The sequence below is a fragment of the Amphibalanus amphitrite genome, unplaced genomic scaffold (assembly GCF_019059575.1).
Source record: "Amphibalanus amphitrite isolate SeventyFive unplaced genomic scaffold, NRLGWU_Aamphi_draft 000006F_arrow, whole genome shotgun sequence".
NCBI classification, from domain to species: Eukaryota; Metazoa; Arthropoda; class Thecostraca; order Balanomorpha; family Balanidae; genus Amphibalanus; species Amphibalanus amphitrite.
In genome coordinates this window covers 1,960,763-1,976,293 of record NW_024881502.1, presented here as the reverse complement: position 1 = coordinate 1,976,293, position 15,531 = coordinate 1,960,763, and the positions used below count along the sequence as shown (strand labels likewise).

Sequence of the window (15,531 nt, the reverse complement as noted above, 5' to 3'; positions counted from 1 at the left end):
AGAGGGCCTGTTTGATGCCTGAGAGGGCCCATTTCAGGACTGAGAGGGGCCCATTTCAGGACTGAGAGGGCCCATTTTAGCCCTGAGAGGGCCCATTTCAGTCCTGAGAGGGGCCATTTCAGGCCTGAGAGGGCCCATTTCAAGCTTGAGAGGGCCCATTTCAGGTCCTAGAGGGCCTGTTTGATGCCTGAGAGGGCCCATTTCAGACCTGAGAGGGGCCCATTTCAGGCCCAAGAGCGACCATTGCAGACCTGAAAGGGCCCAAATCAGGCCTGAGAGGGCCCATTTCAAGCTTGAGAGGGCCCATTTCAGGTCATAGAGGGCCTGTCTGATGCCTGAGAGGGCCCATTTCAGGACTGAGAGGGGCCCATTTCAGGACTGAGAGGGCCCATTTCAGTCCTGAGAGGGCCCATTTTAGTCCTGAGAGGGCCCATTTCAAGCTTGAGAGGGCCCATTTCAGGTCCTAGAGGGCCTGTTTGATGCCTGAGAGGGCCCATTTCAGGACTGAGAGGGGCCCATTTCAGGACTGAGAGGGGCCCATTTCAGGACTGAGAGGGGCCCATTTCAGGCCTGAGAGGGCCCATTTCAAGCTTGAGAGGGCATATTTCAGGTCCTAGAGGGCCTGTTTGATGCCTGAGAGGGCCCATTTCAGACCTGAGAGGGGCCCATTTCAGGCCCAAGAGCGACCATTACAGACCTGAAAGGGCCCATTTCAGGCCTGAGAGGGCCCATTTCAAGCTTGAGAGGGCCCATTTCAGGTCGTAGAGGGCCTGTTTGATGCCTGAGAGGGCCCACTTCAGGCCTGAGAGGGCTTATTTCAGGCCTGTGAGGGCCAATTTTGGGCCTGAGGGACCCCTTTTCAAGCTTGAGAGATCCTAATTCAGGCCATAGAGGGCCTGTTGAAGGCCTGAGAAGGCTAATTTCAGGCCTGAGATGGGCCCATTCGTGGCCTGAGTCCTGAGAGGGTCAATTTTAGGCATGAGAGAGCCCATTTCAGGTCTGAGAGGGTCCATTTTAGGTCTGTGAGGGCCCATTTTAGATCTGAGATGGCCCATTTCAGGCCTGAGAGGGCCCATTTCAAGCATAAGAGGGCCCATTTCATTTTTATGACGTGGTTTTTATGACTTTTTCGGAGACAAAACAAGTTAAGTTCCTGAACTCGGTCTGTTCAACGGTGTGTATGATTAACCGCAACTCTATCCATTGAGCTATCAACGGTGTGATATTCAGTCCACTTTTATAGAGAACGGAACACTTAGAGAAACAGGTCGAACGGCCCGCCGACAATGCATTTCGTCGCCAGCCCGCCGTCGTTTTCATGGCAAAGAACGGCTTGTTTACGAAATGTGGCGTTTGTCAAACAGCTGATACGCTCCAGTCTAGGTTACCCCATAGGCAACCATGAACTAAGGTTATATTGCATCCCTATCCTTGGACAAGCCTTGATATTGAACACGCACTTGTTATTTCAATGTCGAGAAATACTATAAGTCTTGCATTCTATTTTCATAACGGGTTTTAAAAACCAGACACATATAACATAATAACATAATATTATAGATGCAACGACCTAAAATTGCTTAATGTAAATGGCAGACAAAATCACTCTAAACATCTACATTAATTATTTTATTATGTTCTTGGAATTGCCAACTATAAAGCAGAAGTCAGAACTAAACAATACCCATTCGCAAGTGCCTCAATCTTGCCTTGTTCCATTACCGGAAAATTGAGCGTGCTGCGCCCAACGAAACGTAGGCCGTAGCGATTGGTATTTTGCTTTAACCCTCGCCCTGGCAGGGCCAGGGGGGGGGGGGTCGATGCAACCTCCCTAAGGTTTTTTGAAGATAGCGTAAAAACGTAAGTAAAATATATATATATATATATAACGCCTGATTTTTTGTACTGCATTTCAGATGGAGAAGCAACAAGTAGGCGAACCACGTCGCGCAACAACATCTAAGGTGCTCTCTGGAGCTCAAAAAAGAAAGAGGAAAAATGAGCAAGAACAGATGCTTAAGAAACTGCCCAAAATAGCACAGTTTTTCTCAAAGGGGGACGGATCAGTAAGGGTATAATGTTTTACCCTAACGTATTATGTTGATTCTACTTGACTTTGAGCTATTTGATTAGACGATGTAAACTAGCAACAACTATATAATCAGCATTCATAAAACAATGGCCAACGCGGTAGTGAAAGTTGGGATTGACATACAATTTATTCCTTGTCTCCTATCTATCGAGATGATCTATCGAGGTACAATTAGGGGGGGAAACAAAGCTGGCGAGTAAAAGGCGAATGGAATGTGACTAGCAATGCTTTGATCCCGGGCTGTCCATCTGCACGTACGTACGCTTGTCCCTGTTGCTGCGTATCTTCAGCTTCCATAACCATTTCAGTCGAACACGGCTCCAGCCTCCGATCCTGATGATCCTGGCCCCGTCGCTGCCTCTCCGCCTCCATGTGACTCGGCAGAAGTCGTGCACCAGGCCACCGGCCAGAGCTTGGTAAGTGCATTTTGGATAGCACGCAATTCAGAAATTATATTAAATGGACAATCACGGAATACGAGACACTTGCGAAAGGTGGCCTATTGGCTATTTTGGTGGTTGTTCCGATGAAAAGTGGACTAACTATGTTTTGACTTTTCGGCTGTTGATTATCTGTGCGTGATCCTTCCTCTGTTGCGTATCCTCAGCTTCCATAACCATTTCAGTCGGACACGGCTCCAGCCTCCGATCCTGATGATCCTGGCCCCGTCGCTGCCTCTTCGCCTCCATGTGACTCGGCAGAAGTCGTGCACCAGGCCACCAGCCAGCGCCTGGATCCTGGTAAGTGCTGTTGGCCTATGACCCTGATGATCTTCGAAACAATGCGTATTGCCCATGGCAGAAATCGACCCGGCGGTGAAAATAACCATTTCTTATTCATGTTTGTGCTTATTTATCAGCAAAGAAAAAAGTAGTAAGTAATACACACACCAACATACAAGTATATATGTATATGTTACAGGCAAAGTGAAAACTCGGGCATTTTGCAAAATGCCTAGGCAATTTGCAAAATGCCTGACCGGCTAGGCATTTTGCAAAATGCCCAGGCAATTTGCAAAATGCCTGACCGCCAGGCATTTTGCGAAATGCCTAGGCAGTTTGCAAACTGCCTGACCCACCAGGCATTTTGCAAAGTGCCTAGGCAGTTTACAAAATGCCTGGCGGGTCAGGCATTTTGCAAAATGCCTGAGTTGTGATTGATTTATTTTACCGCTTTTGTTTACCACAGGCGTTGACCATGTCGCTCCCATGTGCCTGAGCCCCAAACACATTCAATATTTACGAATATACCCACGTCTTGCGCCACTTCCGTCGAGATGGAACCACTGCTGAATGGTGTAGATTGAGCCAACGTCTCCCTATAATTTTCGTATACGGAGTTGTAGCCGTTCGTGTGTAGGAATGCTGCGATGGGGCGCGGAGCATGGCACAGAGATACATGGGCGCGGAAAAACGCGGCGACCGGTCGAATATTGACCCGACATTCTTCGCTTCCCGTGCTTATTTACATCACGGCAAGAGAGGGCCGCAGCGACACGGGGTTGCCAGCGATCGATAGAACAGAGACAAGCGTATCCAACAAACATTTTTGTTTATCACGTGTCACGTGGAAAGAAATAGTCTATATCTTGGGAAATCAGCCATTTTTGGTACATTTCAGGAAAAACAGCATTTAAAAAACACTGGCAATGCATTGGAATGAGATGAGATACATTCCATAGACAACAAGAGCATGTGGCTTTTCCGCTTTTCCAGAAAAGCAAGTTTTTCGTCATCCACGACCCACGTGCACACCTTTGTAATAAGAAGACGCTTAGGCCTTAGAAATTACAAGTTTTACATGCAACGGGCATGTTCATCTTTACACAGTCACAATGCATTAATAATGTAGACGTGTGGCTCGCCAACCAAGCTACCATACATCGAAAGAACATTCTTTTCTGATCAATATCCACACAAAGTATTTCCAGAGTCATCAAGGCTCTTAGAAACAACCGTGTTTAACGCGTGTTTACCGATAAAACCGCGCCGGGCGCCCGGTAGCCGGCGCGGCGGCCGGGCCGCTCGCGCTGCCTGGGGCTCAGTGACCTTGAACTCAGCAGCGCTACCCGGAGAATGTCTCACTGTGTGTCCTCCCACTTGGTGCGTATCGCTTGTGATTAACCCCTGTTGGCGGCACTTACAATGATGCTTACGCATTGTCGCTGGTGTGAGTTCGATGCCAGGCATTTTGCAAACTGCCTGAGAAAATAATTTCAGGCAGTTTGCAAAATGCCTGGTGTGCCAGGCAATTTGCAAATTGCCTAGGCATTTTGCAAAATGCCCGAGTTTTCACTTTGCCTGTAACATATATACTGCGCCGTAATCTAAACCAATGCTCAAAGTCCTATACCCTTCCTTTCAGCCCACCGAAACGACATTGGAAAGTTCGTGACTTGCGTACCTTCAGATGCCACTATCATAGAAGAGATCCTGACCGACTGCTGGATTCCCGATCCTTCATATGACTTCCCGGTGAAAGAACACGGGAGGCGCCGCAGCCGTTTCCAGTACAAGCACCTGAGCACATACAACTGGCTGGCATACAGTGCGGTCCCCGAATCGGAAGGAGCCTACTGTAAGATCTGTGTTCTTTTTGCCTCTCGCTCACAGCAGCTGGGTGCGTTGGTGCTGAAGCCTTTCACACGCTACTGGGTTGCGCGCGAGACCTTCGAAGAGCACCAATCTAAGCCATACCACTGCCTCTCGTTGGAAAAGGCCGATGCATTTTTGCGCAGAGTTCGTTCTGGTGCTCCGGACATCGCTGAACTGATTATGCAGGGAGAAAATGAAAAAATACAGAAACGGAAGGAAATGGAGCGCATGGCCCTGGAGTCTGTGGCAGAGACAGTGCTGCTATGTGGGCGACAGAACATGGCACTGCGAGGCCACCGCGACTCGGGCCGCGTCAGCCTGGACGTCCAGGCCGAGCCACAGGAAGGCAACTTCAAGGCGCTATTGCGCTTTCGTGTCGCGAGCGGGGACACGAATCTGGGTAGGTGGATTGTATCTGCTCCATCTAATGCCACCCATACGAGCTGGGAGACGCAAAACGAGATGATCCAAATATGCGGGAAGCTCGTCAGCGAAACCATCGTCCAACGTGTTCACCGAGCTGGGATATTCTCGGTCATAGCGGACGAGACGACGGACGTGTCCACGAAGCAGCAGCTCGCCATTTGTGTCCGCTACGTGGACATGACAGCGGACGACAGCGATGCCACTCCAGTTGTGCGAGAAGATGTGGTCGCTCTGATGAACCCGTCAGAAACGACCGGACGGTACCTCGCGGCGGCCATCATGAAAAAGCTAGAAGAGATCTCGCTGGAGTTGCGGCTGCTGAGGGGCCAGGGGTATGATGGCGGCTCAAACGAGTGGAGCAATCAAAGGTGTGCAAAAAGAGATCCGCGCGGTCCAACCCCTCGCAGTGTATACGCACTGTGTGGCCCACCGCCTCAACCTGGCATTGATGAAGGCGATCAAGATGCGCCAGATCACAAACATGCATGGGACGCTGCAAACTGTCTGCGCGTTCTTCAGCAGGTCAGCAAACCGCGCCTCTTTGCTGGCAAGGTGCGTGGCCAGTGAGTGCCCTGAGGCGACGGCGCGACGCCTGAAGCCTCTATGCATGACGCGGTGGGTAGAACGGCACGACACTGTCATGGTGTTCCTGCCTCCTGGACCTGCTGCCTGCCGTCATCGCCGCACTGCAGGAGGTCGCAGGCACCGCAGCCGACACACAGACGGTTGCGACTGCAAACGGGATGCTTGCTGCTGTGACTACGTCCTCGTTCGTGTTTTGTCTGGTGGCCTGCGTGGCAACATTCGCCATCACACTGGAGTTGTCGCGACACCTGCAGACACCAAACATGGACGCGTCTCGGGCGCTCAGCATGGTCCGTGACGCGAAGGAGGGTATCCAAGCCCTTCGGGTCAGGTATGACACGGACGTCTATGACCTGGCAGTGGCCAGGTGCAGCGCACTTGGTATCGAAGTGAGCACGCCCCGAGTGGTTGGGCGCCAAGTGCATCGCAGCAACGTCCCTGCAGATGGTCCTCGCGATCATTACAGAAAAAACTTGTGGCTTCCACTGATCGACGGGCTGACTACCCAGCTGGACGAGCGTTTCCCGGAAACAGCAGATCATTCATCGCTCGACCTCGTCACAACGCTGGAGCGTCTGATTCCGGCGCGGCTCCATCAAATGGATGAGGAAGAGGTGCTGCGCGTAGCGGCCACCTACGAGTGCGACCTGCCGTCACCAAGCTGTCTCCGCAGCGAACTGCTCAGTTGGAAGACGCGCTGGGGCAAGAAGCTGATGCAGGATCGCCCGGCAGACGCTCTGGTGGCGCTTGGCAGCTGCAGCCTGCCAAATATCAGAGCTCTGCTGCAGCTGCTGTGCACGCTGCCAGTAACGGCCTGCGAGGCGGAACGAACGTTTTCTGCCCTGGCAAAAGTCAAGGACAGCTCGCGCTCCGCCATGGAGGAAGAACGGCTAGAGGGACTGGTACTCGTGTACGTTCACCCAACTGTAAGCATCACAAAAAAAAACAGGTAGTTGACGAGTACCTGAAGAGGCCCAGGAGGGTACTCAAGCGCTGATCAGATGAGCGGCATTCAGACGACTTGGAGCGGAATTTACCCGCATCAGCCAGCTTTAGTCGATACAGATTGCTCGCGGCCATGGCTAGCCCGAACTCCCGACCGATGGCTATGCATCATGAAACCATTCTGATGCTACGTGTCTTTTGTAAGTGTCTTGTTTCAGCGTGCATAAACCTTGGGTCGTTAAGTGTAGACTTCAGTTCATTAGCCATGCACTGTGGTACAAAAATGTGAGAAAGTTAGTAATAGCCCCGGCCCCGCCCCGGTTTTGCCGGGCGGTGCGGGCGGGGGCTGGCGGCCCGTCTGGAGCGCCGGGGAGGCATCCACTAGCTCTCCCCGGCCAGGGGAGGTATCCCTCAGATCTCCCCGGGGCCGGGATGGTTTACGTCGATGTTATGACACCGTCCCGGCCTGGCCAGACGGGCCGCAGAAGAGTTGGCTTATGTGGCCGCGATGGCCTTATGATATGTGTTTTATATGTATTCTGTAAGAATGTAAATGAATGTTGAAGTGTTTCTTCAGACGTCAGTATATATATTCGCTGGCATCAGACAAAGGAAGGGAAACTTATTCTGAAAGCTGCTGAAAGGTATGTCAGGATATTGTGTGGTGTAAGAAAAAAGGTCGCTGCAGAACAGACTTATGGTTAAAAAAAAAACATAGCGGCCTATGACCTATCCGAACACAGTGTAGACAAAACAATTATTAGACTTTAAAAGACTGAAAAGTCATTCTAAACACCAACGTAAATGAACGATTATCTTTGCTTTGAACGGGCTATATCACTGGAGTCTGTCTTTAAACGGACTGAGCCTTTTTGAATCTGTCGGGCCCCATTGGAGACTTGTCAATTTAAGTCAAAGTACAGGGTTTGAGCCGGTCCCGTAGCTCAGTTGGTAGAGCGTTGGACTCCGCGTGGTGAGAGCACGCGTTCCCGGTTATAACAGTCCGGGTTCGAAGCGCGACGGGCGCTTGACATTTATGGGCCTCCTGACAGGTATGGCTGCGGTTGGTGGCAGGCCGTAGCCAGGCGAAGTCAGTGAGGGGACCGGCCGTGCGCGGCTATGTGCGCACGTTAAACTTTGGACTCCAAATTCTGCCATAGAACCGGAATTGCGCGATCGGAGGGTAGAGGGCAGGGTCACCGCAACAAGCTTCGCTTAGCGGTGGCTCTGTCCTTGTGAATCCTTCCTATCAAAAGGTTCGGACTAAATTTATTAAAAAAAAAAGGTAAGAAATCATGTCTTACACCCAGTGATAAACCATATAAATGGTATAATCCATTATATTTTTTTTTTGGGGGGGGGGCCCGATCTGTCAGGGGGCCCTTTCATTAGCCATGTCACCCCCACTCCCAGACCTCTGGCTGCGCCACTGCGCCGCCCCCTCGGCTCCCAAGTTGGGGGGGGGGGGGCAAGCGCCCCCGCTGCCCCCCCCCCCCTGTTCCCGGGTCTATGCCAGTAGTTCTGGAACTCGTATTTATACATTTAGGTATCTTCGCAAAAAAAAAAAAATCAGATCCAAGCCACTCAAGGTCAGGTCACCAGGTCACGTCAAATGACCTTAACTCAGAAAAGAAATTTAACGCTTGTTATAGGAACACAAACTGAACGATCGCAATAACAGTTTCAGCGAGTAATAGGAGCAACTATAGCCGTTTTCACGACGTCTATCTGGCGACTGCACCTAACTTGACCAAATCTGCAACAACTCTCTTTAACGACAAATATCTTCATAGCATGCATTTATTTCATAGTTTTAATCGAAAATAAGGTCTGAACATTTCAAAAATGAGGTATATAAGCATATGTGCAACCCCAACTGATAATGTTTAAGGAACACAATGAATCTAATTTGACTAAATCTGCACCAAATCTGCACCTAATCTGTACCAAATGTGTACCAGATGGCCGTCGTGAAGACTATACCTACCAATAAAACGCATGCCTAAAAATATTGATATCGGCAGAAAAAGCTGGAATGCTTGTCACAGCTACGCCAACTGAACGAATGTCTGGAAACTTTTTACGATTGATAAGAGTAGCAATATGTAGAAATGCCTATCTCCGAATTTTGATATTGGTCACGGGTCAGGTCAGTTTTGCGGAGAAAATTGAGAGGAGCCTCTTTTGGGCGAATGTACCGGGTGGCCCAGAAAAAACGTTCCGAACTTTGGAGGCCTATATATCAAATACGAGTACAAATAACGAGCCAAAATTTTCATCAAGTATGCGTCATTTCTTTGCGCATTGGTATGCCAAATTATAACACTATACCATCATTTTCAAGCTGGCAATCTTGAGTTGAATTAACCCTATTAGTGGCAGGGGGGGGGGTGTTTTTATCCACCCCTCAGGTTTTTCGGGAATATCTCCGAAACCGCTGAAGCTACGATGCTGAAATTTTCTGACTTTTCCTAAAACTAAATTGGGCACATTCCCTGAAAATTTCAAGTTCATAACTTTACCAGGGGCGGCTCCAGAGCACTGGGAATTGGGGGGTCCTATTCGTGAAGCGAGTCATTTGGGCGAAGATCACGATGCTGCACCAGTTTTACGAACAGTGAATGAAAGGTATCATGTGATAACATATACCGGGTGGCCCAAAAAAAAACGTTCCCAACTTTAACCCTCGCATGTGTGCGGCGTTTGCCAGCTTCTAATGTGTAGGGGGGGGGGTCGGTTGGACCCCCCCCTTGCCGTTTGGCCCCTGATCGAGCTAGAGCTTCGCGGAAAAAACGAGCGTGTTGCCCGTGGCGAGAGGAAGCCGATGATACCCAATTTTATGGTCCTAGGTCATTGGTTGACCTTCCAGGTCAGGTCAATGACCCAAAGTCGGGAAAATCGGGACCTGTTAGAAAGTCGTAAAGTGTGGCTGCTAAGGGGTTTTTCGGGGTGCTGATCACGAATATCGTGTTAGTTTTGATCACAGATGATGTCTTTAAGCATTTAGACCAGGTCGGGTCAGGTCAGGTCAGGTCAACCAGTAGGCGTCGTGACGGGTATTCGTAGTACGTGTCAACCGCCTCTGACAGCTTCGTAACATGTTACGAAGTCACCAAAACTACTTCGTAAATGTTCAAATGGTTGCTAAATTCGAATTCAGCTCCAAAAACTAGCCTAGAAACATGTAAAACTCGAAAAAGTGACCCGAGGTCACCCGAGGTCACCAAAGGTCAATGACCTGACCTGACCTTCAGGTGACCTTGACACACACGGGAGTAACATCAAATCACATGTTTGAACGTTTGAAACCACGAAAAGCTTGCAAACACGCGGCTAGTGCGAGCCGACATGCGCGAAATCGCGATTCCGGCCAAACATGGTCTCGGAAAAGAGGTCACAGGTCAAAGGTCATTTGGGTCAGGGTCATGAAATTTTCAGGGTAGGTGTAAAATTGATCAATGCGAGGGTACTGAAAGTTTCGTCGCGATCGGCCGCTTTTTACGCGAGTTATTCGCGAAAAACCATGGGGGGGGTCCATCCGACCCCCCCCCCCCCTACACATGCGAGGGTTAAATCAATATTTCTCAGAAAGTGATAAAGATACAACATTGAAAACTTCGAATAGTCAATGCGACACACATTTTCAGTAAATGGTGTGATTTTCATGGTGTTCGGTAAATAACTTTTTTAACGGTTCGTGTTTCAAGCATGTCATGTAAAAATTACTTTTTTGCTCCGATGTTTACTAAAAAATGTGAGTGAACGAGTCACTTTCACCCCGCGGCACCGCGGCCTAGAGCCATGACTTCTACTGGCAGCTAGTCTCATTGATGGTTCGGGTCTCAGGATGACACATTCCCTCAGGCAACCACGATGGCTCTGTGCCAGCGGCATCGGAAGAAGTTTCCAGTTTTCTAACCATCTTATGGCTCAAATGCTTTCCTGGCTGACATTCCTGGGAAAAGGTAGCTTTTCAACCAGTTTTTTTTTTGTCATCTGCTGGCAATGTTGTTTTTCATAAGCTATTCTGTGGTCTTCTGGCACAGGAACCAGTCTGCTTTAGCTTGTTTTCCTTATCCGGTCGATTTACTGTTTGATCTACTGAAAGGAGGGTAATCAGCAGTAATCCATGCACCGTGCCACTCCTGCTCGAAACATGATTTGGTGTTATATAATACTGAACGAGGCCGGTGTAAATAAATTTTCAAGACCGAGGTCCTTACTGAATTTTTGAACGAGGCCGAAGGCCGAGTTCAAAAATCAGTAAGGACTGAGGTCTTGAAAATTTATCACCGGCCGAGTTTGGTATGTATTTTACTGTATGCCAACGATAAAATAATTGTCTAGACCGAAGCTCTTAACCGTTTTTTGAACGAGGACATCCCAAAATGTTGACTTGGTAATTCGTTTTTGACCGTGGTCACTTTGCTTACACCAGTTATTACCACACCTCTCAGGCTAATGTATTTGAATAGGCCAGGCATACAGTAATGAAAGGAATGACATCCATGAGCACCATTTTGGCTCAGTATTTGAATATTTGGCACATAAGTAAGACAATATTTAAAATAAGAAGGTACGTGTTGGTTTCATTCAAGTGCTCTATTTTTTATTCTTTTTTATAACATGGGACGTCTAACCCAATCAGATCACTATCGTTTGACATCGGCAAAAAAAGCAAAAACGTCTTGCTTAGTTCAACTCAAGATTGCCAGCTTGAAAATGATGACATAGTGTTATAACTTGGCATACCAATGCGCAAAGAAATGACGCAAAATTGATGAAAATTTTGGCTCGTTATTTGTACTCGTATTTGATATATAGGCCTCCAAAGTTCGGAACGTTTTTTCTGGGCCACCCGGTACAGTTATTGTGCATCCTCTTTTGTCACGTTTTTGCTATAATAGGCGGATCCAGGCGTCCAAAAAGGGGGGTTATGTTTTACCTCCCAACATAGGTGCCCTGACACCGCCTATGCATGACCAATACAATTGTAGTCGTTCTCTCATAAGAAAATTGTAACATAACAAGACCATTACCACCCTTTTTAGAACCAGTACCAACAAAAACCTTATTTACTATACTTTTTGTGTACCCCCAATCTCAATGATCTATATCCGCCTATGATTTTTGAAAATGCATATTTTTAGGATCCATGTGAATTCCTGGTTCATTCTCTATCGATCGGCAAAAGTTGCGTTAAGATTGGTTCAGAAACCTGGCCGTGATAAACAGTCTAAAATGTATCTGCAATTTGCCTGTTTTTACCCCCCTCTACCCCCCTATTGACATTTTTTCAATTTTTATTTTTTAGAAATGTAGATCACGTTGAGCGAAATCGAATGCCGTTTGAATTTTGAAAATCGGCCCGTTAGATCTCGAGATATCAAGGGGGGGTCGTAAACAGCCCCCCCTGCCACTAATAGGGGTAGCCAGGAGCCTGCCACTAATAGGGTTAAGCAAGACGTTTTTGCTTTTTTTGCCGATGTCAAACGATAGTGATGATTGGGTTAGACGTCCCATGTTATAAAAAAAAGAATAAAAAATAGAGCACGTGAATGAAACCAACACGTATGTTCTTATTTTAAATATTTTTGTCTCACTTATGTGCCAAATATTCAAATACCTACTGAGCCAAAATGGTGCTCATGGATGTCATTCGTTTCAACACCAAATCATGTTTCGAGCAGAAGTGGCACGGTGCATGGATTACTGCTGATTACCCTCCTTTCAGTAGATCAAACAGTAAATCGACCGGATAAGGAAAACAAACTAAAGCAGACTGGTTCCTGTGCCAGAAGACCACAGAATAGCTTATGAAAAACAACATTGCCAGCAGATGACAAAAAAAAAAAACGGTATGTAATTCTAGACGCTCTCAAGCGTCGAGATACAGGTAAACTTAAAAAAGAGATACAGGTAAACTTGACACACTGAATAGGAGAATTGCAGGTCTGTGACCGCTCCTTGCGTCCGCTCGCCACAGCTGCACGTACCGTCTCTGGCTCTGCAGCAGAACAGCTTGTTCTTGCAGTTGACGTTACTGCCGTAGGCGTAGTCGAGCTGCAGGTGGACGTCTGCCAGTTGCAGCACCTTCAGCGGCTGGCCGTGCCCTGCCTTCAGGAATGAACAGCGTGTGAGTAGCTCCCTTACCGGGCCAAAGGTAATTCAGTTCCTTATCACTGAACACGAACAAAATGTTGCGAATCAAACATAGACATGACTCCAAGTTTCGTTGAGCAGAATCAGTAATGGTACTCATTCTGATCAGATAAAATATTTAGGTCACCTAAGGTCATCAACGGTCACACGGCCTTCTTGCAGTGCTGGGGAGTGCTGGAGCGATCCGGACCTACCGCGGGCCGCTGCGGTCGGTGGTAGGGGGGCGCGGACGGCGGTGGCAGTCGCACCGACCACCGGCGGGCCGCTGTGAAGTGACAGCTGTCCACCAGCGATCCGCACACCTCTGTTGCCGAGACGCCGCTGCGGCGCACGATGAACGCGACCCTCTCCTGTCAGAGGGGGGCGGGGGGGGGGGGTCAGCACTCCGCACCTCCGCCACTGTGGCACGTGTACAGAAAACAATCGCGTAACGGGTTCCATACACAAAGTACATAGACCTACATGCCCTGACCGAACTGGAGGAAGGCCCTTGCACGACTGGAGCTTTTTGAGGAAGGAGGAGGCTTTACAGCGCCTCCTGTAGTTTTTTTTTTCTCGAAGCCGTATAGCGTTTTGACTTTTCCAAAAGGTCACATGGGGCCAGGTCGGTCACGGGACCTTACCATGATAAGTCATAAGGTAATGTGAAAACTGTTATTTTGACGCTGGGAATGATCTAAAATTATTTCAAGCGCTTGGAATCGTAATATCTTTGTAAGGTCCGATGCTTTACTTTTTCATTGTTGATTTTGTGTGACGTCATTTATGCCGTCACTAGAGTCGTAAGAGTTTTTCGTCAATAACTCCTGATCAAATACAATATACATAGAGCTAAGGAGTCGGGACAGCAACCATTGCACATGTGGGCGATTTCAGCATTCTATAGCCCGTTTTTTAGCAGCTGCCGGTCGTCTAGAGAGCTCTACTCAGCTATACACGAGTGACGGGGCACAAAAATCGAACACGATTGCAATTTGCAATCCTTCCGCCTACTTCCGCCTGCATTTTACTTTTGAAATCAGTGTCAGACCCATATTTTGCCACATGTGAAGGACAAATATCAGTTAATCAGTTTTAATATTTTTATTTCATGATTCATGTAGACGCAAATTAAGCAAATGTTTCTAAGTGCTTGGAGCCAGAGTCCTCTTGAATAAAAGCAGACTATAGTCTAAATTCATCTGTCTTAGAAGAATGTCAACGGATATTCATGCCAAGAAGAACATATAAAACCGTGTGTTATGGAAGGTCATGCCAGAAATTATGCCATAAATTATAGGCTGCAGTTGTATCTAGGCCATGCAGTTACCCGCGCCCCGTAGCGGGAGAGTGAGATGGCCTCCTCTCTTTTTCTGTCGATAATCAAAATCTCCTGAAGCGTTGCAGATAGCGTTACCAAACTTTTAGGAACCTTCCAGCCATCAGCTTACCACCTTGGCCCTTGGGACAGACAAAATTAAGAGGCTATGATAGGTTGGCCACAAAAGACGTCAGAATGACGCCATTTCGTGCCATTTTCGACACAAAAAAGATTTTGCGGAAAAGGCTTTCACTCCTACACCTTTGAAGGGAGTGAAAAGACTTGATACAAAGAAGGTGTACAATTAAATCAAATGAGCTATAAAACTGTTATCTCGGGTTTTCAAATACTTTGGATTTTGACCCCTACAGCATATGAAGCATTTTGCGAAATTTGATGTTAAAATAACGATGTTCATATGAGTATTCTTGGTTCCTGTAAGCCCCAATTGCAGACTATTTTGATTGATAATATTCAATTATGCATTGAATAATGAGAGGAATCGAACGTTGTTTGTGATTCGGCCGGGCAGTTCTCGAGATATCTGCGTGGGCTGAACCACCACCACTCACCAGCTGACGTACATACCTACCCCAGAGAGCGGGCTAGTAAATGCTTAAGAAAAACACAAATAAACTATGAGAAAAGCAAATAAAAGTAGAAAATATTAGCAGGGTACTAAGACCAAAGGATTAAGCTTCTATGTAATGGTATTGTTGTTGCCGGATCTCGCAGACAGCAAGAGATGCGCATTGCAAAAGCCTTACATGCAGTATATGCGTGATGCATTTTGAAAGGGTTTATTGCAAACAATCTACAAAATATAATGAATTTTGAAACACTGTTTTTGGGCATGCATGATTCTTGACAAAGTACTTTGCACGAAAAAAATATTGAAACGCATTTTGGGCACCGTTCATAATTTCCAGGTCACACAATATGAGGATCGGGTCACGAGCAGAGACCGGTATCTCTGCTCGTGACCCGGGTAAATGATATGTCTTTCGTGATTGCATTGCATCGTATTTGAATGCCCATGGTATGGAACAGCCTTTCAAAATGGTATCATTTTTGACATGATGGAATATCTGGCTAGTGGCTACACAATTAATTATTGTTTGATTACATTTTCCGATATCGTACTCTGGGTCCCCGAAGCGCTAGAACGGATGGATCGCCCACTGTGCATTGGACTCGCGAAGACCTGCCGAATCAAATGATATGCGATATGACGTCCTTCAACCAGCTTCGTGACCTGAAGGGCTCTGATCTGACATTGACCTGAGGTCAACACTTTAAGTTGACCTCACCCGAACAAAAAGTATGTCACTCGACACGTCAGAGCCAAGCGAACACGATGGTGGCAATATAGCGGCTCTGCGGCCATTTTTGCGATTTTATTTATCAAAAACCGAACCTGTGCCTTG

General features: G+C 47.7%; 2 protein-coding genes across 2 annotated transcripts in view; one reads left to right on the top strand and one right to left on the bottom strand.

Annotated features, from left to right (window-relative positions):
• LOC122377693 (sphingomyelin phosphodiesterase-like) overlaps positions 1–13,207 on the bottom strand; it is a 61,481-nt gene extending 48,274 nt beyond the window's left edge. Inside the window, exons 1-2 of the mRNA XM_043358028.1 lie at positions 12,999–13,207; positions 12,639–12,759 (exon numbers count right to left, since the gene is read on the bottom strand). The gene's annotated coding sequence lies outside the window, so the exon portion shown is untranslated. The remainder of the gene's footprint in view (positions 1–12,638; positions 12,760–12,998) is intronic.
• LOC122377955 (52 kDa repressor of the inhibitor of the protein kinase-like) lies at positions 6,297–12,694 on the top strand. Its single transcript, XM_043358602.1, has 2 exons — positions 6,297–6,623; positions 12,629–12,694. The coding sequence occupies exons 1-2, from the start codon at positions 6,297–6,299 to the stop codon at positions 12,692–12,694; spliced, it is 393 nt and encodes a 130-aa protein (XP_043214537.1).
• Positions 13,208–15,531: the final 2,324 nt, after the last annotated feature.